The 23,376-nt window shown below is 39.4% G+C and overlaps 2 protein-coding genes across 11 annotated transcripts in view; one reads left to right on the top strand and one right to left on the bottom strand.

Moving 5' to 3' along the window:
* Positions 1-15,441, bottom strand: part of ERMARD (ER membrane associated RNA degradation) — a 32,638-nt gene extending 17,197 nt beyond the window's left edge. For 4 of the 9 annotated variants that reach the window (XM_032267088.1, XM_032267091.1, XM_032267090.1 and 1 more), the window contains exons 1-9: positions 14,638-14,656; positions 12,803-12,971; positions 11,072-11,211; positions 10,069-10,170; positions 9,704-9,793; positions 7,453-7,550; positions 6,531-6,667; positions 5,760-5,874; positions 3,974-4,076 (exon numbers count right to left, since the gene is read on the bottom strand). In XM_032267088.1, coding sequence (XP_032122979.1) covers positions 3,974-4,076; positions 5,760-5,874; positions 6,531-6,667; positions 7,453-7,550; positions 9,704-9,793; positions 10,069-10,107 — 582 coding nt within the window. In that variant the 5' untranslated portion in view covers positions 10,108-10,170; positions 11,072-11,211; positions 12,803-12,971; positions 14,638-14,656. The other 5 variants (XM_032267089.1, XM_032267097.1, XM_032267094.1 and 2 more) reach the window with 5 other exon arrangements.
* Positions 15,442-15,505: 64 nt separating this feature from the next.
* TCTE3 (t-complex-associated-testis-expressed 3) overlaps positions 15,506-23,376 on the top strand; it is a 13,062-nt gene continuing 5,191 nt past the window's right edge. For both annotated transcript variants that reach the window (XM_032267099.1, XM_032267098.1), the window contains exons 1-2: positions 15,506-15,689; positions 22,364-22,570. In XM_032267099.1, the coding sequence (XP_032122990.1) occupies positions 15,570-15,689; positions 22,364-22,570 (327 nt within the window). In that variant the 5' untranslated portion in view covers positions 15,506-15,569. The remainder of the gene's footprint in view (positions 15,690-22,363; positions 22,571-23,376) is intronic.

Here is a 23,376-nt window from a genome sequence, read left to right as displayed (position 1 = left end):
CACCCCCCACCGTCCCTCCCCTATTTCCCCACAACTGACCCCAGTGTGTAGTGCTCCCCTCCCTGTGTCCATGTGTTCTCACTGTTCAACACCCGCCTATGAGTGAGAACATGCGGTGTTTGATCTTCTGCTCTTGTGTCAGTTTGCTGAGAATGATGGTTTCCAGGTTCATCCATGTCCCTACAAAGGACCCAAACTCATCGTTTTTGATGGCTGCATAATATTCCATGGTGTATATGTGCCACATTTTCCCTATCCAGTCTATCGTTGATGGGCATTTGGGTTGGTTCCAGGTCTTTGCTATTGTAAACAGTGCTGCAATGAACATTCGTGTGCACGTGTCCTTATAGTAGAATGATTTGTAATCCTTTGGATATATACCCAGTAATGGGATTGCTGGGTCAAATGGAATTTCTATTTCTAGGTCCTTGAGGAATCGCCACACTGTCTTCCACAATGGTTGAACTAATTTACACTCCCACCAACAGTGTAAAAGTGTTCCTATTTCTCCACATCCTCTCCAGCATCTGTTGTCTCCAGATTTTTTAATGATCGCCATTCTAACTGGCGTGAGATGGTTATCTCAATGTAGTTTTGATTTGCATTTCTCTGATGACCAGTGATGATGAGCATTTTTTCACGTTTGTTGGCCTCACGTACGTCTTCTTTTGTAAAGTGTCTGTTCATATCCTTTGCCCACTTTTGAATGGGCTTGTTAGTTTTTTTCTTGTAAACCTTTTTAGTTCTTTGTAAATTCTGGATATCAGCCCTTTGTCAGATGGGTAAACTGCAAAAATTTTTTCCCAATCTGTTGGTTGCCGATTCACTCTAATGATTGTTTCTTTTGCTGTGCAGAAGCTGTGGAGTTTGATTAGGTCCCATTTGTCTATTTTGGCTTTTGTTGTCAATGCTTTTGGTGTTTTGGTCATGAAGTCCTTGCCTACACCTATGTCCTGAATGGTTTTGCCTAGATTTTCTTCTAGGGTTTTTATGGTGTTAGGTCTTATGTTTAAGTCTTTAATCCACCTGGAGTTAATTTTAGTGTAAGGTGTCAGGAAGGGGTCCAGTTTCTGCTTTCTGCACATGGCTAGCCAGCTTTCCCCACACCATTTATTGAAAAGGGAATCGTTTCCCCATTGCTTGTTTTTGTCTGGACCACTAGCCAGATTAATAAAAAAGAAAAGAGAATAACGATAAAGGGGATATCACCACAGATTCCACAGAAATTCAAACCATCATCAGAGATTATTACAAACAACTCTATGCACACAAACTAAAAAACCTGGAAGAAATGGATAAATTCGTGGACACTTGCCTCCTGCCAAGCCTAAACCAGGAAGAAGCCGAAACCCTGAACAGACCCATAACAAGGTCTGAAGTTGAGGCAGCAATTAAGAGCTTACCACCCAAAAAAAGCCCAGGTCCAGATGGGTTCACAGCTGAATTCTACCAGACATACAAAGAGGAGCTGGTACCATTTCTTCTGAAACTATTCCAAACAATACAAAAAGAGGCACTTCTTCCCAAATCATTTTATGAGACCAACATCATCCTGATTCCAAAACCCGGCAGAGACTCAACAAGAAAAGAAAACTTCAGGCCAATATCCATGATGAACATAGATGCAAAAATCTTCAATAAAATACTGACAAGCCGATTGCAACAGCACATCAAAAAGATTATCCACCATGATCAAGTAGGCTTCATCCCGGGGATGCAAGGCTGGTTCAACATACGCAAGTCTATAAACGTAATTCACCACATAAACAGAACCAAAGACAAAAACCACATGATTATCTCAATTGATGCAGAGAAGGCCTTTGACAAAATTCAACAGCCCTTTATGCTAAAAACCCTCAATAAGCTAGGTATCGATGGAACGTATCTCAATATAATAAAAGCTATTTATGACAAACCAACAGCCAATATCATACTGAATGGGCAAAAACTGGAAGCATTCCCCTTGAAATGTGGCACCAGACAAGGATGCCCTCTCTCACCACTGCTATTCAAAATAGTATTAGAAGTTCTAGCCACAGCAATCAGGCAAGAAAAAGAAATAAAGGGCATTCAAATAGGAAAGGAGGAAGTCAAATTGTCTCTATTTGCAGACGACATGATTGTATATCTAGAAGACCCCATCGTCTCAGCCCCAAACCTCCTGAAACTGATAAGCAAGTTTAGCAAAGTCTCACGATGCAAAATCAATGTGCAAAAATCACATGCATTCCTATACACCAATAACAGACTTAAAGAGAGCCAAATCAAGAACAAACTTCCATTCACAATTGCCACAAAGAGAATAAAATACCTAGGAATACAACTAACAAGGAACGTAAAGGACCTCTTCAAGGAGAACTACAAGCCACTGCTCAATGAAATAAGAGAGGACACAAACAGATGGAGAAACATTCCATGTTCATGGTTAGGAAGAATCAGTATCGTGAAAATGGCCATACTGCCCAAAGTAATTTACAGATTCAATGCTATCCCCATCAAGCTACCAATGACCTTCTTCGCAGAACTGGAAAAAACCACCTTAAACTTCATATGGAACCAAAAGAGAGCCCGCATAGCCAAGTCAATTCTAAGCAAAAAGAACAAAGCGGGGGGCATCACATTACCGGACTTCAAACTATACTACAAGGCTACAGTAATCAAAACAGCATGGTACTGGTACCAAAACAGAGATATAGACCAATGGAACAGAACAGAGGTCTTGGGTTTCATTTTCATTGGGTTCAAAGTATTTTCTAATTGCTATTCCCCCAGAGATGAAAATATAAGGCACAGAGCTGTATGAAATCTCTCAGGGAGAGAAAACAAGAGGATGGGGTTGAGAGCAGAGCATTGAGGAATGCTTACAAAGAGGGGCAAAAAGCAAAAGCCAACCTAGAGGAGATGAGAATCCGAGTTGTAGAGAGGCTGCACCTCCCCACCCTTCACAACAGAGTGTCTGGTGGAGAGCTGGGCACTCGCCCACCCAGGAACACTTCCATGCCTCCCTGGCAGCATGTGCGCTGGCCAAGAGGATGGCCTATGCTACCTCTAGGAAGTGTCCTTAGAGAGGGGCATGCTCCAATCTTTGCTTTTCCTGCTAGCTGGAAAGCAGATATGATGGCTGACACAGCCAGCTGGAGCCATGAGGAAGAAGTCTCCATGAGAAAGGCCTGGCCCTCATTAGTGGAAGATGACACAGACGGGTCTGAGTGCTGATGACAGGGGCGCTGCCATCTCAGCGGGGGCTACTCACATTTAGGAAAAGCAGAAATGCACTTCTATCCTATTTCAGTCACTGCAGCCATACTATTTCCAGATCTCTGTCATGAGCAGCCAGATCTGACCATAACTACCAAAAAGAAGCAGAAATGAGAAATTCTAGGAGCCAGAGGAGGTCGGCTGGAAGCTCAGAGATGCCTGCCTCAGACAGGGCAACCAGGGCTGATGTGGGAACTCTGAGACAACTGTGTGCACATGCATGTGTGCACGCATGGAGGGGCTCAAGAAACGTAGACAAAGCCTTCCATGATCTGCTGCAGGGCTAGCACTAAACCAAATCATCTCTAAATCCCACATCTCCCATTTGTAAGATGGAGAAACTCATGCTCAGAAGGTTTTGATTACTTTCCCAAGGTCAGAATCAACCACTGGTCGGCCTCAGCCTCCTGGCTGGACCCAACCATCTCATGCGGTTACAGTGACACACCATCAGAATGGATAGAGAGGGAATCAGCACCCACTACTTTCATGGCATCGATAAGTTTAAAAGGCTGTTTTGAAATATTACAGAAATTAAAAAATAAATAACATAAATATAAATCCTATAAAAATGATAGTAAAGCATTCCCCACTTCTTAGCTTAAAAATTCATTTTAATGTTAAATAGAATAAAATTTTAAAAACCTTTTAACTGGTCACAGAAAACTGTTAACACAGCAACAACAATCACAATCAATAATAAAAACAAGTTTACCTCAGCAGTCAGGAGTCTTTTTGGACATCTGTTAAGTGTGGCAAAAACATTCCTAAGTCCAGTCTCTAGTTGTGCCAGCAACAATATGGCACAGTCAGCAAACCTATGAAATTGAAGGGAAAATAGGTAAAACTCCATGTTTCAAAAATAAATATTAGGCCAGGTAGTGGTTCATGCCTGTAATCTCAGCATTTTAGGGAATTCAAAGCAGGAGGATCGCTTCAGGCCAGGAGTTCAAGACCAGCCAGGGACACTCCATCTCTACAAAAAATTTAGAAATTAGCAAGGTGTGGTGGCACATGCCTCCAGTCCTAGCTACCTAGGAGGCTGAGGCAGCAGGAATGCTTAAACCCAGGAGTTAAAGGCTGGAGTGAGCTATGACTGTGCTACTATACTCTAGCTTGAGTGACAGAGTAAAACTGTCTCTAAGTAAAAAAGCAAAAAACAAAAATAATATTGACACCAACATCACAGTAACTGCTGCAGTCTAGATATCAAAGGCAAAGAGAAGTGATAATACTTGCTAATATAAGAAACAAAAAGCAGCAGCTGGGCACAGTGGTTCATGTCTGTAGTCCTAGCACTTGGGGAGGCTGAGGCAGGTAGACCACATGAGGCTAAGAGTTTGAGAGCAGCCTGGACAATATGACGAAACCCCACCTCTACTAAAAATACAAAAATCAGCCAGGCGTGATGGTGCATGCCTGTAGTTCCAGCTACTTGGGAGGCTGAGGCACAAGAATCACTTAAACCTAGGAGGCAGAGGATGAAATGAACTGAGATCACACCATTGCACTCCAGCCTGGGTGAAACAGTGAGACTTTGTGTCAAAACAAAACAAAACAAAAACAAAAACAAAAACAAAACCACACACACACACACAAAACCAGTTTCATCTACTAATGATTTTAAAAACATTTTCCAATGTTTTCATGTTTGATGAACCATTTTTAGTAGCTTCTATAGAATAAAACGTCATCAGAGAACTTTCTAAATCATTTCATTGCTTCTAAAAAATACTGAGGCTGGGTGCAGTGGCTCTTTCCTGTAATCCCAGCACTTTGGGAGGCTGAGGCAGGAGGATCACTTGAGCCCAGGAGTTCAAGATCAGCCTGGGAAATGGAATAAGACCTCATCTCTAGAAAAAGTACAAAATTAGCCAGGCATGGTAATACACACTTATAGTCCTAGCTACTCAGGAGGCTGAGGTGGGAGGACTGCATGAGCCCAGGAGCTCAAGCCTACAGTGAGGCGAGATGGTTCCGTTGCACTTCAGCCTGGGGGACAGAGTGAGATCTAGTCTTAAAAAGAAAAAACAAAAATGCAAACACCAGGATTTCAGTGGATTCTCAAAGTATAAAAATGAATGAATAGGATAATATCCTTTAAAGAACTAAAGACCAGCTTACTAGACCTTCTGGTGGCTACCATACATGTGTTTGCCCCTGAGGAAATAGAAAAAGAATGTCAGGAAAAAGCTGGTTTGTCTTTGTTTCATGATTCTGGACATGTTTCACTCATTCTAAGAATTCCAGAAAATATTAAAAAGTGCATCCCAAAAAATAATTATATCAACTGGCAAAAGGCTGACACACAATGTTTAAGATATAATCACAGGCTGTCCTTTAAGTGACTCTATGAAGGTGTTTTATTTTCAGGTCTGCTAAAGTCAGTCTAGCTTCTCTTCACTTCTACTCTAACAGCAAAAAGCATCAAAAGTAAAGGGCATCAAGAAAGACTGACCTCCAACCACTGAAAACCACCATGCTATGCACCCTTCAGTTACCTTTGTGACCTGAACTTGATCAGTGCAACTTCCCAATATGGTAACATGATTTTTAATATAAAAGCAGATTTTGTCATCACTTCTTCTAATACTGAAAGCACCTCATAAGTAACATCTGCAAAATTAACAAACAGTTTTAAACACAATCATACGAATCAAATGAAAAATGATGGGAACATGCTGAGGGAGTGACGCCAATGAGTCAATCACTTTAGGTAGTTGAACTGTAGCCACTGCTGCAGGGGACTCATCAAAGAGCAGGGTCGCCCTGACCAAGAGCCCGAGGTGCAGATGACCCTCAGAAAGGAGGGCATGTACATCTCTTCAGTGATTCAGGCAACAGCTCAGGGTGGACCAACTGAGTACAATGACCAAGAGAAGTAAAATATATTTTCAGAAGGTATAAAAGACCCTTGATACTACAAGTACTTCTGGCATAATGATCATGAGTACAAAGATATCAGAGGTGAAAATATACATCCTGCCATAGCCTGAGGCCACAATTGTGCATAGCGCATCTGAGGAAGAAAGAGCTGGACTCACACAGCCGCAACTCTATGAACCCCACAACCACCCCGGGACATGGCGGGAGGAGACAGGGCTTTGGGTAGCAAAATGCAGGAGGTTCTTCAAGCGACTCTGAAAGCTATCTGACCACTGAAGAATAACTACTTTACCCCACCTCGAGTACACACCTCAATGCTATTTACTGACTTTGCAAATATCTATGCAAAACTACATTAAGGAAAAAATGTAAAATGTAGTACTTACCAGGAAAAATAACCAAATCCTCTAGGTTTTTAAGAGTTATGAAAGAGCGATGTGTCAATGTAAGTTTAGTGTTTTGAAGGTAACTCTTCAGTAACTGACCCAATCCTACTGTCAACAGTATCATCATTGAACAGTATCTAGGGGAAATACCATAGATCTGTTACAAAAATGTACTCAGTCATACCTATAAAAAGCTTCACTGTGAAAAATACAAATTTAAAATTAAGAAAGCAAAGCACCAATGAATTTCAAGGAACTGGCTGAGCATGTGGCTCATGCCTGTAATCCCAGCACTTTGGGAGGCTGGGGCAGGCAGATCACTTGAGCTCAGGAGTCTGAGACCAGTCTGGACAATAAGGTGAAACCCTATCTCCACAAAAAATACAAAAAAGTTAGGTGGGAATAGTGGCACGTGCCTGTACTTCCAGCTACTCAGGGGGCTGAGGCGGGTGGATTGCTTAAGCCTGGGAGGAAGAGGTTGCAATGAGCTGAGAACACAGCACCGCACTCCAGCCTAGGTGACAGAGCAAAATTCTATCTCAAAAAAAAAAAAAAAAAAAAAAAAATGCACACAATTCTATAGAATTAAGTTGTGCAATGGTTGTGAGGCACAATAACACCAGAGAAACTCTGATGAAGACCCTGACGAAACCTCAGGGTCTTCCACCCACCTGAGACGTGAATGGCATAACATCCTTCTGGTGCCACCTCTGAATTGCCTTTGGGATGCAAGTCACTGAAACCATAACCCTATTATCACTCTAGTGACTACATCAGTAATATTCAATTTTATCTTCAAAATCCTCTCTCAAAACTCACTCATCTTTCACAAAATACATATTTCCTTCTTGCGAAATTCAAAACTTAAAAGACTCCTTGATAGATTCAAAACAGGAAGAAAATTTCTTCACTTGCAACTTACTTTGGAGGAATTTCTTCAGGTGATGCAAACCCATGCCATAAGATATTACGCAGGTTGAGACCACATGGAGAGCCAACGAAGACTTTTAGCACATTCATCTAATCCAGTTAAGGATAGTAAATCATGACAGAGTTAATTATTATTGAATAAAACAATATAATATGAAGATAATGTTTGTGTTCTTCTTTTTAACTGACAAAGCCAACAGTTTAGGCTAGGAAGTAGCAGTAATAATAATAAAACCAACATTTATTGACTGCTTAATATGTGCCAGACACATTTTATATGTATTCATCAACTCATCCTAAGAACAACCTATGAAGAAGGTACTACCATCATCCCCAGCATGCAGGTGAAAAAAATACAAGCATGGAAAGGTGAAATCGAAGTCTCGAAGGTGACAAAATCAGTATGGGGGATAAGATCTGACCCAGGCTATCCTGCGTTAATAAAGTTCTTCAAATGCGCCTAATATCTAAATAAAATGCAAGAAGATAATGATATAAGCAGAAAGTTATTGTTGTATTAAGCAGCATGCAGCTGTGTGGTTCAACAGAGACAGTAGGGCAAATGACAGAGCAGCATGGCTCCAGGCTTGAGCCTCCACCTCCCAGCTGTCTGACTTGAAACCCATCACTGACCCACTCCACCATCTAGAGTGAGGAAAACACAAAACCAGGGGTCCTACTTAATGGACTGCAATCATGCCATTCCCAGAGAACTGCTTTGGGTTTGAGGCACCATACTTAGAAGAAACTCAGAAAAAAATGGAAGATGCTCAAAGACTAAAAGAACTTAAAGCCATGTCATAGAAGGAAGAATGGTTGAGCCTCCAGAAGACTCGAGAAAGACGTGAACACTGTCTTCATGCATGTGAAGATGCTGCTGAGAAAGGAATATGGATGCATTCTGAACTTCCCTCAGCAAGGAGACCCAAAACCAGCAAGTGGAAATGATCAAGAGCAGGTTCTACTCAAAGTAGGAACATTTAACAAGTAGTTCTTCTATGCAACTTCAGGAGATCTTTTTGCTCTACCATTAATTTGTGAAATACTCATGGTTCACACCATCTGGTCAATCAGATGTATAAATGACAGTGGCCAGGTAAAAGTATCTGGTAGCTGAAGTGGGCAGAAGGCCAATCACATACAGGCAAATACCAAAGAACAAATCAAAGAAACAAAATGTGTTTAAGAATTCAGTGTTAACAAGAGGTTTGCACTTTTTATATTCACTCCATGCTTTCCACAAAAGAAAATGATCTTTAAGCTGACAAGAAGTAAAGATCCACAGTAAAGAATGCAAAAGCTCCACTGAAGACAAATTTCTTTACTCCAAAAATCATCTAGTGGCTCCCTGACTTGGCATGCACAGCTTCCACACAAGGCTCTCCTGGGTTTCTTCATCTTGACCCTGCCTCACTCAGTTGCCTAAAGGTTATTCATTAGTCTTAAGTCTCTTGATCATGTGCCCATTAGGAGATTTTAATATAGTATGTAACTATATTATTTTTTAATACCTGATTTTTTTTCCACTCTAAGTTTAAATAGTTGCAAAAAGCATAATTTCACGTTAAAGATTTCAAATAAAACTGTATTATCACTCATTTAAAGAGTTAAAGTTGTATTCTGGATTTGGTATTATAGTTATTAATATGTAATTGATTGAGGCAACATGCTTCACATTGGCCCTGTGGTGCCCCAGAGATATTCACACCCAGGATAGGAAAGCTTTCTACGTGCTGGAGGAGGCGTGATTTTGAAAGGGAAGGTGAATAAGCTTGAATCACTGATACATTTTTTTCCTAAAGCATCATCAGTTTGGGAAGAAAAAAAGCACAGCATATGTGAATTGCTGTTTTGCACTGACTTCATTATATGGTTTGGCTGTATCCCCACCCAAGTCTCAACTTGAATTGTATCTTCCAAAATCCTCCCATGTTGTGGGAGGGACCCAGGGGAAGTAGTTGAATCATAGGGGCTGGTCTTTCCTGTGCTATTCTCAGAATAGTGAATAAGTCTCATGAGATCTGATGGGTTTATCAGCGGTTTCCACTTTTGCTTCTTCCTCTTTTGCTTCTTGCTGCCGCCATGAAAGAAGTGCCTTTCTCCTTCTGCCATGATTCTGAGGCCTCCCAAGTCATGTGGAACTGTAAAGCCAATTAAACCTCTTTCTCTTCCCAGACTCAGGTATGTCTTTATCAGCAGCATGAAAACAGATATACTCCACGGGTTTAGATGAGCAAGCTTACCACAGACTGCCCAAAGATTTGAGCAAGCTCTTCAGATGCAAGTAGATCTCTTAAAAGAAAGGGACATTCCTTCCCAATCAGTAAAAATACCTAAAATTCAAACAAAAATTGTGTAACAATTGCATTATGAGCCAATAAACATTAAAAACATTATCCATGAAGCAACTGTTTATACAAATGAGGGGAGAAAAATACTTAGACACCAATCCTTTGATTTCATAATCATTCAAAAGTCAAATATTAAAAATTTGTACCAAATGATTTTATATTAAAGGAAAATAAGAAATCTGAGGGCAACTGTAAAAGAGTTTAATGTTCATTCAGACAATTTAATGGTCCAATAATGAAAGAGATCTCACACTTACATCACCCAAGGCTCGTTCTAGACATGATGTCAGTTTCATTAAGCTAAGAGAAATAGCAGGAGATTGTAGACTTTTCAAGGCTTCAAATATTTCAGGAAATAACTGTTTAGAATAAAACACATATCAGGATGTGCAATCTAAAACTATTCCTCAAAGTAACAATATTATTTATTGAAATTCAAACCTCTAAAGATTTCAACTGTCATATTTTAGTTATTTTCAGGGGATAAGTAAGCATTTTCTGTATAATTATATTGCCTAAAGAATCCATAAAAATATTTTAATAGCTAAAGAATTCCTTGAAAGTTACTTAAATGTTTATTGAAAGCAACAAATCTGGTATAATTTAAGTGGAAAACTCAAGCATTTTGACCTCATCTTTTTCTCCTTTTGATTTGGCTGAGTCCTCAAACAGATACACACAAGGCTGCTCATCCTGTCACTTGAAAATGCTAGTACAAGGGGGATGCGATGATTCCTTCACTCCAAATTCAAAGCAGAATTAGACTTGTTATAGCTACTGCTTTACTGTGGTCATTTAGTGTGCCAAAAACTGACCACAAGAACATACCAAAACAAAATTTTGGGTTGGGCCCCAAATTACCCATACTCCCTTCAATTCCTCATAACAAACCAGGTATCCCAGCTCTAGTCTCCAGGACCCACCGTCTTAGATGTCTTAGAACACCTCAATACCTCTTCACAGGGCCTCTTATTCTGAAGTGGTCAATTTTTCTTCTGTCCCTGGATAAGCACCAAGTGCCAAGTGTTAGCTCTCCAACCCTAATCCTGTGATAATGAATTCCTGTGTTCCAAGGGATGTTTCTCAGCTCAGGCTTTGGAGACCCTACATAATAGCCAGGGTTCTCTTGCAACCCTCAACAGTTCTTCACAGTTGGAGGGCGTGGGGATGAAGGAGGCCCCTTTAAAATTGGCAAATAATAAGTCCTCTAAGTAGTATTTGCACAGTTTTTTATTTCTAAAGGTTGTTCAAAAACCAAACCTGTGGAAAACTTGTCCACTGGAACCATGGTGCATACTGAATTTCAAACTGCCCCTTGGTCTGAGATAAGAAATGTGAATGGACAGCTTCACACACAGGGCCCAGCAGCCTCACACTTCCCCAGTAATCCAGACCCTGGTCTTAAAGGATAAGAAAACAAATTTTAGCACCATAGCTTCATATCATGTGATATAAAACATCTACATCATCAAAGAAGAAAATGCTTTAATTATAAAACTTCCACAAAATCAACAATCAGTTTACCATTGAACACAGGATAAACTTTTTATAGGAAATTTATTTATAGGAAATAAATCATATAATGCTTATCAGATTATAAAAGAAAAATATACTGTCAGTAGAGAATTTGGAAAATACAAAAAGTTTCAAACAAGAAAAAAATATTTTTGTCAATGTCTTTACCTGTACATAAATATACGGGAAACTAGGCTCACATTGTATACACAATTTTGTAACCTGATGTTTTTAAAGTTAAACCAGGCTCACTCTCTATATACAATTTTGTAAACTGATTTTTTTTAAGTTAACATTATTAGACTGACATTTCTTATGACAATGAATTATTTTAAAACATATTTATAATACAAAGTTTTTGTTGCTTTAATTTTTTTATATGAAGCTTCTGTTGTTTTAGTTTTTTTTTTTTTTTTTTCTATAAGTTAGGGATTAACCATCCACTTGGTTAATGATCAATAAATAGCAAAGGGTGGCCAAGCACGGTGACTCACGCCTGTAATTCCAGCACTTTGGGAGGCCGAGGCAGGCAGATCACCTGAGGTCAGGAGTTCGAGACCAGCCTGGCCAACAGAGTGAAACTCCAACTGTACTAAAAATGCTGGGTGTGGTGGCAGGCCTGTAATCCTAGTTCCTCAGGAGGCTGAGGCAGGAAAATGGCTTGAACTTGGGATGCAGAGGTTGTAGTGAGCCAGGATCACACCATTACACTGCAGCCTGGGGGACAAGAGCAAGACTTCGTCTCAAATGAATGAATGAATGAATGAATGAATGAATGAAATAGCAAAGGGTAAATACAAATACATGCCCTTCCTGGTTTTTTTCCCACTTAGCTCAGAGATTTCTGTATCAGAAGAGTCTCCTCATTCTTTTCTACCACTGCATAATATTCCATTATATGCATTTATCATAATTTACTGAACCAAACCCCTATTGCTTGATGTTTGGCTATGTTATTTATTAAAGGATAACCTTGCACAAACCCACTTTCATATCTGTATCTGTCTTAAAGATTCCTGAAAATGGACTGCTAGGCCAGAGTATGTTCATTTGTAATTTTTATAACTATTATTAAATTTCCCCACCCATATTTCTAAAGTGTGCAAGAATGCCTAGAAGACATTTAAAATAACTGTATAATCTATTACTGGTCATTTTATACCCTTAATTCATATGACTCCTATAGAAAATCATCTCAAGGCCCTGAGATCTGTATCATCAACAGCCCACCAGCTCCTCTCTTCCTCCTGACACCTCTTCTGTAGAGGTGGTTTTCTTAGCCTAGCTTTCCATGAATTTTTCCATGCTTCTCTGGCCTCGTCTCCTCTCTTTTCACATTAATTCCTTTTCTCCTTGCAGTCAGGCCTATAACATTCTCTAATAAAAGGAAGCAGTGGTCAGAAAGGGGAATTTTACAGGTCAGGACATTTTCAACAGAACAGTTACAAAAGTTTGGAGTACAAAGACAGCACAAACCTGACTCTGTGTAGCTCACACAGTCTGTGATTGTTTTCCAGCATACCTCACCATTCTGAGTTACAATGTTATTGATGTCACAATTTTCTCTGAGTTCAAACCCAAGATTACAAATTATATCATATACCGGGGGAGAAAGACATGTGGTAATAGGGGACCCTATTAATACCTAAAAAAAAAACAAAGGCACTGATTAACAGAAAGAAAAGCAGAGTATTATATATTTAAGTCACAAGAAAACTCTCTTAAGAACTGAATGAACTCAGGTGTAGTTACTATTAACATGCTTTCTGGATATCATGAGAGCTGTATTATTACAACATTATGATTAAATATTAAAGATATGTACATAAATGCTCTCAAATATGAGAAAGGTTTAAAGAGTTAAAATGATCAATCATAATATTTGCAGACTGCTCTATGCGGTAGCCACTCCATTCCTTTTCTTAAACTTGCTTTCACTTTACTTTTAAAAACAAAACAAAACAAAAAACAAAAAAAGATACGAGTTCACGGAAGCTCAGTGTGTTTTATGAACAGGGCATTATTCCTCTGAGCATTCCTTCACTATCCCAGAGTTATCAAAATAAGCAATTTTTTAAATGGGGAATGGAAAAGCAGACATCAAGGCATATGAAAAAGAAGCAAAAAAAAAAAAAAAAAAAAAAGAAAAAGAAACCCGAATCCCTCTGACTCCCTAAACGGTGCTGAAGAAAACCACAACGTCATCACAAAACACACCTCTTTGATATAAAAAAAAAATCTGAGATGAAGACAAGAGGCAGCAAATGAAGGAAAAGTTCTCTCTATCCTCCCCCTCTTCCGCCCAAAGACAGGATATAAATTCTTTACTGGAGGTAACTTTAGACTCTTAACAGACCAGAGAAGGCACCAGAGGAATCTACAGACAATTCTTACTCCTTTAGTTTCCAAACATGTATCTACCTTCCCAGTTTCCTGCCCTTTGAAGCCTAAAACTGTTTTACTGTGTCATTTCTCTGCAAATCTATAGTTCTTTGTTGAAGATGGTATACAAACGTAGTTCTAAGCCACCATTTCAAGTTATCTTTCATTGAGGTTTAACCCTTGTGATGTGCACTCTGTGCATTAATAAACTTTTTTCTTGTTAAGTTTTCTTTTGCTAAAGGTGTCACTCCGAACTAAGATGGGCAGAGGTAAAGTTTAGCCTCCTCTGCCATGTAAAAATTAGCAAGCCGTACTGGTTTTCCAAAATTTTCGGAGAACTAAATTAAATCAAAATCCTCACAATTATCCCACATGACACTAACACCATCGTATAAACCTGCAAAGAAGTCAAATTCAGGATCTAAAGCTGAACCGAGGCTCTTTTATTTTCGCGTTTCGAGTTAAGGGGTGACTGTTTTGTGACAGTCACCAATAACTCTGGGCAGCCTCCTAACCTGGAAACTGATCAGTTTCAGTTCCCTTGTCCTGCTCAATATCAATTACCCTGTTTGCTCTTCCAGTTCCCCAGATGTTGCACTTTCCCACACTCAGCCCTGGTTTTCTAACAATCCTAGCAGGCCCTAACAGTTAAGGCATCACTAAAGAAATGTGCATTAACTATTTGTTGATTGTCTGTGGCGACTGTTGCCTGTAATTAGGTCCTATGGGGCGAGAACTGTGAAGACCACACTGGGCTGGTGCTTTGGGGCTAGACTTAAATTTGAATCATTCCTCGGCCTGTGACTACCTCTTGCCTTGGAAAAGTTACTTAACATATCCGAGTCTCAGCACTAACTGAAATAAAACGGTGCCAGACTGCATCTTATATGGCTGCAGTAATGAGATAATACAGGAAAAGCGTCTAGCACATGGTACTCAAAAATGGTAGTTATCATTATCATTATTTTGGAGATGGGGTCTCGCTGTCACCCAGACAGGGGTGCAGTGGCGCGATCTCAGCTCATTGCAGTCTCCATCTCCCGGGCTAAAGTGATCCTTCTCCCTCAGCCTCCCGAGATGCTGGGGCCACAGACGCCACCACGCCCGGCTCCGCTGTTGTTACTGCTGATGATAGGTGTTTGATATTTAATTGCCTCAGGGAAGAAAAAAAATTATTATGAGGCAACTACATACAACCAGATCTCCTGACACGAGGTGGGTGAGGCAGTCGTGACAAGTTTTATACTGTTACTCAAACGGTCTAAAAGCGATGAACACAAATTTACTGTCAGGCAGTGGCTAGGAAACTGCGCTTCCAGGAACGAGGCCACGGTCAGGTGAGAGACCGGCCTGCGGCCTTCGGCCCCCGTGCCACCGCGCACAGCTCTCCCAGACAGTCCGCCGCGTTTCAGCTCAGGGCCAGGGGGCAGCAGACACACCGAGCCTGGCACAGGGAGGCCGATAGGGCCTGCCCGGCGTCTAGCAGGGCTGAGAGCCGCTACCGCCGCACGGGCCGGGGCCGCGACGTTCCAGCGCGGGGACCGCCAGCCACCGCAGGCGCGTGCTCGCCCACCCACTCCAGGTCGCCGAGCACCACGCAGCCTGCGGTTGACTCCCTGCCCAGACCCGGGGCTACCTGGCCCGTCACCCGCCCTACCTCCATAACTTCCGGCACCGCGCTGAGGCGCGCATGAATGACGCAGGCGCCTGCCCGCAGCGTCTCCAGGCGTCTTGGCGCCCCGGCGGGCACTTCCGGCCGCCAGAAGCGCAGTGCTAGACTCCCGGTCTCGCGGGAGTGGGTGGGGCGTTTGACCGCCTGCGGAGAAGGGGAGGCGGTGGGCGTCTGAGAGAACAGAGCAAGATGGAGAAGCGAGCCCGAGGCGTGAAGCCGAGCGTCAACCAGACCTTGAACCAGACCCCTCAGCAGGCGCCGCTGGCCCCTAGGAAAGAAAGAAGGCCTAGCATGTTCGAGAAGGAGGCAGTGAGTGCGGACACAGCAAGGGGCCCGAGACGGCCTTGTCCGACCCTGTAATTGAAATCGCTCCTCAGTGGGCCCCGCTCCTGACACCACTCCCAGAGCCAAGGAGGCAGCATTTCCCTTTTCTGTTTCTTTTTTCTCCAGATGCAAAATTGAAGACCGAGACTGAGCTGGGCAGTCCCCTTTGGACTTTAGTGCTCAGGTTTTCTTGGTTTTTTAATTAGGGCCGTAGAACACTACATAAATCGATTGGATGGGTGGTTACAAGATCACCTGCAGTCCTTTTCAGATTTACTGAGCTTGCGGATTTCCTGAGACTACTCTGAGCATCATTGCTTTACTAAAAGACATTATGTTAGTGTATCAAGTGCCATCCTAAGCAGTTTTGCTAGCGAAAAATGAGTGTATGCTGTATTTAAAAAAAAATGGATAAACTAGGCAGAATAGTGACATGTTTGGGGTCTTTAAAAACATAAGCAGTCTGTATATTTGAAGAATATACAGGAGAAAAAAACAAGTTGAACGTATTCTGTCCAAAACTTATTGTTTGGTATTGATGGAAAGGGTCATTGTTCAGTTTTATTGGTGGTATAACACAGGCATTTCTATATGATTATGCTTTGAAAACCGTTAATGTGCTCAAGACTCCATGTTTTGTTGATACTTTAACAGAAAACTAGTTTGCCCAAAAATGCAAACCTGTAATGATAGAGCTGGGACCAGAACTTGTATCCTGGTGCTCAGTCCACTTGGCCTGTGTTGATTTCTTTTTATGCTTACTTCATGGACCTTTAATAGGATGAAAACAGAGTTAACAAGCAAAACAATTTTTGAAGACCCTAAAACAGTTCAAGAATACTCAAATAAAAAGAGACTTCTCAAAATAACTAAGAGCGAAATTTCAGGTTCTAATAATGTTTCCTTGGTGTCTAAATTTTAGAGAGGAATGAATGAACTAAAGGACGAAAAGGAAACAGGCCAAGTTTACACAGCTAAGAAAAAGAGCAGGGCAGGGCAGGAAACCTAAATCAGCTGGACTTGAAACTTCACACTCCCAAACACTGTGCTGTATCGCTTGGCAAAAAGTCTGAGTAACAGGTCACCAACAGTAAAGAAAAATTTCTATATGTTGAGGCAGACAAGGGTGACTTTTATAAACTGCCTATTTGAGGTCTGAAGTCTTTAAAATTTAGTGAGCCTGAACTCAAAATGAGGAGACACATAGGTGCACTTGGTATATAGGTTAAAATCTGGGAGTGAGGGGACATGGACCAAAGTAGTTATTGCTTATTTGATATGGATGTGATCAATTATAGCTATCTTTAAAGTTGAGTCTTTTAGAGGTGAGAAATTTGAATAGAACAATAATTGGGAAGAAATTGAGAAAGGACTCTACAAAAACTCACTAAATGTACCTGAGGAAACTGTGCACTTAGTCATTTCTAATTTAAGGTAGCTTTTAATTTTCCTATTTCTGAGCATGGAAAAATTAAGACATACCGTTTAACCAACGACTGTCTCTTGATTTTTATCTGTTTTGCCTCCATTTCCTTTTTTTCTAGTGGTAGCACGTCGTCGGTAACTTTTAGGGAATTAACTCATCTGCAATTGTATAGAGCTTTGATGAGATTGTCAGCTACTTTCCTTGACTTTGGAATGAGGATGAAACCCAAACTAAGCTAATTAGATGAATTCTTTGAAATAATGCAAAGAAAATGATTGAGGTTGAAGATGAGAAGCTAAAGTGCTCCATGTGTCTTTCTGAATCTGGTTCATTGACCTTCTCTGCTGTTATGTAAACTATATCTTTCCAATAAATTACGCTTTTGTATAACAAGAAAGGAGTTCCTGTTGTTGTGATCAAAGGTCACAAAATGCGAAGTAGATTACTAAAAATGGAAAACTTTGATTGTTCTCTCTTGTGCACGTGCATTTGAAAATCTTAAACACAGCTGGGTGCAGTGGCTCACACCTGTAATCCCACCACTTTGGGAGGCCAGGGTGGGCCGAACACCTGAGGTCAGGAGTTCAAAACTAGCCTGGCCAACATGGCAAAACCTCGTCTCTACTAAAAATACAAAAGTTAGCTGAGTGCGGTGGTGGGCACCTGTAATCCCAGCTACTCAGGGAGGCTGAGGCACGAGAATCCCTTGAACCTGGGAAGAGGAAGTTGCAGTGAGCCGAGATTGTGTCACTGCATTCCACCTGGATGACAGAGTGAGACTCCATCTCAGTAAAGAAAAAGGAAAAAAATCTTAAACACTAGCTTGTGGCATTTAGAAATAAAAGTAATATGCCCAAGCTCATTTTATTTTAGGACCATGTGTAGGCTTAATATGAGGAAATGCTACATCAGTAGAAACTCAAGTATTATTAGATGCCAAAAAGTTGATCATATTTAAAGCCTATTCCCAATTTTAAAAAAGATTATAAAGATTCTTAATAAAAAGAATAAAATACTCTTCATCTCAGAAGCACTAATGGTTATTTTCAGGCCACACATGAATGCCCCATTTCCTTGAGAATCATTGCAGTTGAGAGCCACTGTTAATGATACTATGTAGTTGTATCCCTTGAGTATATTGTAGATGAAAGGAAGGTCCCAATCACTGCCCTAGAAAAGCATTCTCTTAATAAACAAGAACAAAATGATTTTGTTTTTAAGAGGTTTAGGGAGCTAATAATGCTGCTTCTGGAAATAAGAGGCACAGAAACCTGACAGATGATCACAGCAGGAGATTTATTTCTGGTGAGCGACTTTTACTTGCAGCCAATATGGAGTAATTCTTACCAGAAACTACTTAACACACAAAAATATATGGAGCAATTGTTTCCATTGATTGGGTGTCAGGCAGGACAAGAAAGTAATTTCTGAGAGATGAGAAACAGGTAAGGTGAGCCCCCATATTGACCCCACTTTAATTGCCTGGTGAGAGTTTCCAGGCTACAACACAAGGAAAGGCCTCCTTTAGTTCAAAAGGAGTTGGGAGCCTGGGAAGCCAAGATAGCATGAGACTGGAGAGCAGAGTATTCGGACAGGGCTGCACAAACCACCCCAAAGATCTACAGAGGGTTTCCCTGAGTATTCTGCTCAGTGCAGCAGTGCATCTGGTAAGGAAAGTTCTCACTAGAGATGGAGAGTGGAAGTAGAGCAAAATCACCGAAAAGGAACAGAAAAAAAATCCTTGGACGTGTTCCCACCAGAAAAAGTGGAAAACCATGAAAAATATAGAGCTTTGGTTAGAGTGCTATGAAGTATTTTGCCTCATTAGTGGGAAAAAAATAAGAGAATGATTTCTCTGATCTGGCCTATCAAGGCTGAGAAGCAAGACTCAAGAGGATTAAACTGTTTCCAGATGTCTTTGTTTTAGAAGAAAGCTCAAGAGTTTTAGGAATACAAAAACATCCAGCCTATAAGAAGGTAAAATTTCACACTGTCTCGTCTCTAAATATTAACAGACCTGCAGAGAAGCAGGAAAATGAAATTCAAAATCGAAGAAACAGTAAAAACAGCCCAGGAATTACAGAAAAAATAGTATAAACAGACATTAGTTATGAGAGTTTTTAGTTTTCATCAAATCAAATCATACATTATGAAATTATTACATTATATTTAAGAGTGTAGAGAAAGATTTAGCATGTTAAATGTAAATCAAACTTCTGTAGATGAAAAATACTATGTCAGGGATGAAAATACACTAAGTGGTATTAACAGCAGATTCAACAGTGCAGAAGAAAGGACAGTTAGAGACATAGAAACTGGGGGAGGGTGCTGGAAAAATATTACAAGATGTCAACGAGCTTTGACAGAACTTAAAGTAGCCTAATGATAATTTGAGTCCCCAAATGAGGTGAGAGAGGACAGACAAAAAGTATGTGAAGAAATTACTTTGAAGAAAGGGATGAGAAATTTTCAAATTTGATGAAAACTACAAACCCACAAATCGAAGAACCTCAGTGAAATCCAAGCACAAGACACATGAAGAAAATTATGACAGGACATACAATAAAAAAATTGCTTGAAACCAATGATTTAAAAATTTAAAGGCAACTAGAACAAAGCAAGATTATGTACATAGAAACAGACAAAATGACAGTGTACTTCTCAGAAACAATGAAAGATAGAAGACATTGAAGCATCATCTTTAAGGACTGAAAGAAAATAACTATCAACGTAGAATTCTATAATCAGCTAAAATATCATTCAAAAAACAAATACTATAAGACTTTCAGCTTCTTGTTCTACATGTGAGGGGCTTAAAGTTTCTACTATGTCCTAACAAGTAAAAAGCTGAACAAACTGAAAAAATTAACTCTTCTTAGATCCATAAGAGAAGTGAAGTCACAGGACAAACTGCTGCCCCCAAAAGTAGAGTAACAAGCAGCAATTTGCTCTGCGCTTGTATGACTTAAGCCTTAGCCATCTTGTATGACTTAAGCAAGTAGGAGAAAAACAAGCAGAAAACTCAGAAGTATCAGTGAAGTTACAGTCCAGAAGCACAGGTTCACTAAAAGACCTAGTCATAGGATTATAGATTGCTTCCTCTCCGCTAACACCTTACCAGCACATTACTAGAGGCCTTATTACAGCAGTTTCTTTACCCAGTGAAACATGTTTGGCTATCATGAAGAAAATTAGGCATACTAAAAAACAATAACAAAGACACAAAGTAAGCATCAGAACCAGACATAGCAGGGATGTTGGAATTATCAGACAGGATTTAAGATAACTATAATTAATATGTTAAAGGGCTGTAGTTGATAAAATAGCATGCAAAAACAGATGAGCAATGTAAGCACAGAAATGGAAATCCTAAGAAACAGAAAGAAATGCTAGACACCAAAAACACTGTAACAAAAGAAGAAATCTCAAAAGAAATTTAAAAAATATTTTGAGCTAAGTAAAAATGAAAACATATCAAAATTTGTAGAATGCAGCAAAAACAGGGCTTGGAGGAAATGTATAGTATTAAATGTATGCACATATTAGAAAAGAAAGAGCTAAAATAATTTAAGGTTCTACTTTAAGAAACTAGAAAAAGAAGAACAAATTAAATCCAAAGTATGCAGAAGAAAAAAAATAATAAAAATTATAGCCGAAATTGATGAAATTGAAATCAGATACCGACAAAACCAAAACCTTTTCCTTTGAAAAGATCAATAAAATCTATAAGCCTCTAGCCAGGTTAAGAAAGAGAGGACACAAATTGCTAATAGCAGAAATGCAAGTCAGGATGTTGCTGGAAATTTTATGAACACCAAAAATACAATAAAATAATACTATGAACAATTCTGTGCCCAGAAATTTGGTACTGTAGATGAAATGGATCAATTTCTTGAAAGATGCAATCTCCCAAAACTTATACAAAAAGAAATAGATAATCTGAATAAGCCTATATCTGTTTTTAAAAATTGAATCAATAACAACCTTCCAAAGCAGAAATCACCAGGGTCAGGTGATTTCCTTGGTGAATTCTACCAAGCATTTAAGGAAAGATATGTATCAATTATCTGCAATCTCTTTCAGAAGATAAAAGCAGAGAGAATACAGTCTAACTCATTTTATGAAGTCAGCATTACCCTAATAGCAAAGGCAGACGAAGACACCATAAGAAAAGCAAACTACAGACCTGTGTCATGTGTTAACACTGATGCAAAAATTCTCAATAAAATACTAGCAAACAAGTCAGCATTTTACATAAAGGATTTGACACCAAGATCAAGTGAAATTTGTCCCTGGAATGCAAGGATGGTTCAACAGATGAAAACTGATCAAGGTAGTACACCACCTTAGCTAAATGAAGAAATAAACCACATGATCAATCTCAATTGATGAAGAAAAAGCATATGTCAAATTCAACACTTTTTTATTATAAAAACATCCAACAAACTAGTAATAGGAGGAAACTTCTTCAACATAGTAAAAGCTCTGTATGAAAACTGCACAGCAAACATCATACTCGATGGGGAAAGACTGAAAGCTTTTCCTGTAATATTAGTAACAAAGCAAGGATGTCCACTTTTGCCACTTCTTTTCAACATAGAACTGGAAATTCTAGCCAAGTAATTAGGCAAGAAAAGGAAATTCCTGGCTATTAACAAAATGAGGCTCACTGTTTTAAGAGGCTAGAGCATTTATCTGGGACATATTAGGTACTAAGTAAATATTTCATTAATGCATATTGGATGTCACAGAATGGATGTTTCATGTCAAAAGCATGAACTGAGTATATGTAGGATCAATGCACTTTTGGTGTTTTTTCAGCTTAAGACTTATGAATGTGCTACCTAAATAATTTTATTATTTAAAGATAAGTAAATAAAGTAAAATACAATTTTAGGACAATGAAGGATAATATTTTCTTAATCTCAGGGTAGGGAGGAAGAAAGGTTTTCCCTGTATCTTCATCCCATAGCCACTCAGTTGCCCTCCTTGAAGGCCACTCTTGTTTCTAGTTCCTTTGAATCACCCATGGTCTTTTGCCAAATTGATAGCCAGGAGTGAATCTAGGATTTAGTAACCACATTATTGTAGAAATCTGTTTAACAGATTTCCAGTATTTCCAAGCTTTGTGTGAGCCTTGTCCGCTGTACAGTGTTCTTTAATCTAAAATCTAATTTTACAGTTTAAAAATTAATCTTTTCTCCCCTTCTCTCTTCCCCTCTTTTTCCTTCAGTATGCACAGATTTTAAGAGAAAGACTGAGAGAGTCAATTCATGATGTTCAGTATGTGGAGCCTCCTTTTGATGACTCAATTGCTGATATAGGTAAAGAATGGAAGAGTGCCCTGGCAAAATTAAAGTTTGCTAATTCATACAGAATGGAGCCATTGAAGAAATTCCAAGCTCATTCAGTAGAAACTAAAGTCCAGCAGATACTAACAGTAGGTTGATAAATATATATGATAGCAGTATTGTATGAGAGTTATATATATAATCTTTCTCTGGAGATTTCTTCATACATATACATATTCATATATATATGTGTGTGTGTGTGTGTGTGTATCACACACACACATGCACACACACACACACACACACACACACACACACACACGGAGACATTTATTCCAAGAATTGGCTCATGCAATTGTCATTAGAACGAGAAGCATTGTGTCATTGGTGCAGGCACAACAAATCAGTTAATCAAAGATGTGTAGTCTGCTTGCTAGGTGTCCAGTTCTGCTCCTGGTTTGTAAGAATGTATAATGCTTTATAGCCCACTAGCCATGTCCATTTCCTTCAAGCTATACATTAATTTATTAATAAACATTGTTAGAAATCTTTGATTTCACTTTCCTAGAGGCCAAAGAGAAAAATCAGTGGAGTGAGAGGCTACAGGGGAAGGTTAGAAAGTTGTTTTAATGTGAGCTCACTGAGCAGGACAGTGACTTGGTACAGGTTCTAAGTCCAAGTAATCTTCACTATAGGAAAACCAACATATGAATTTTAATAAGTGTATAAATTTTAAAAGGTTTCTTTCCTTTACCTTAGAATTTCTAGAAGTCTTCTTCAAAAAAAATCTTTTTGTGTCTATTAATTGTTTGTTAGAGTAGTAAATTACAACTTACAGCTTATGTCGATAATGAAAAGTAATTGAACATAATTTGAAAACCAAAATAAATATTCCTCAAAACTGTTACTGAAGTAGGTAAGCATATATATATATATATATATATATATATATATA

Source organism: Sapajus apella, unplaced genomic scaffold (assembly GCF_009761245.1).
Source record: "Sapajus apella isolate SASKATOON/1434 unplaced genomic scaffold, GSC_monkey_1.0 scaffold165, whole genome shotgun sequence".
NCBI lineage: Eukaryota > Metazoa > Chordata > Mammalia > Primates > Cebidae > Sapajus > Sapajus apella.
Note: the sequence above shows the minus strand (reverse complement) of the source record. Positions and strands in the feature narration are given on the sequence as shown.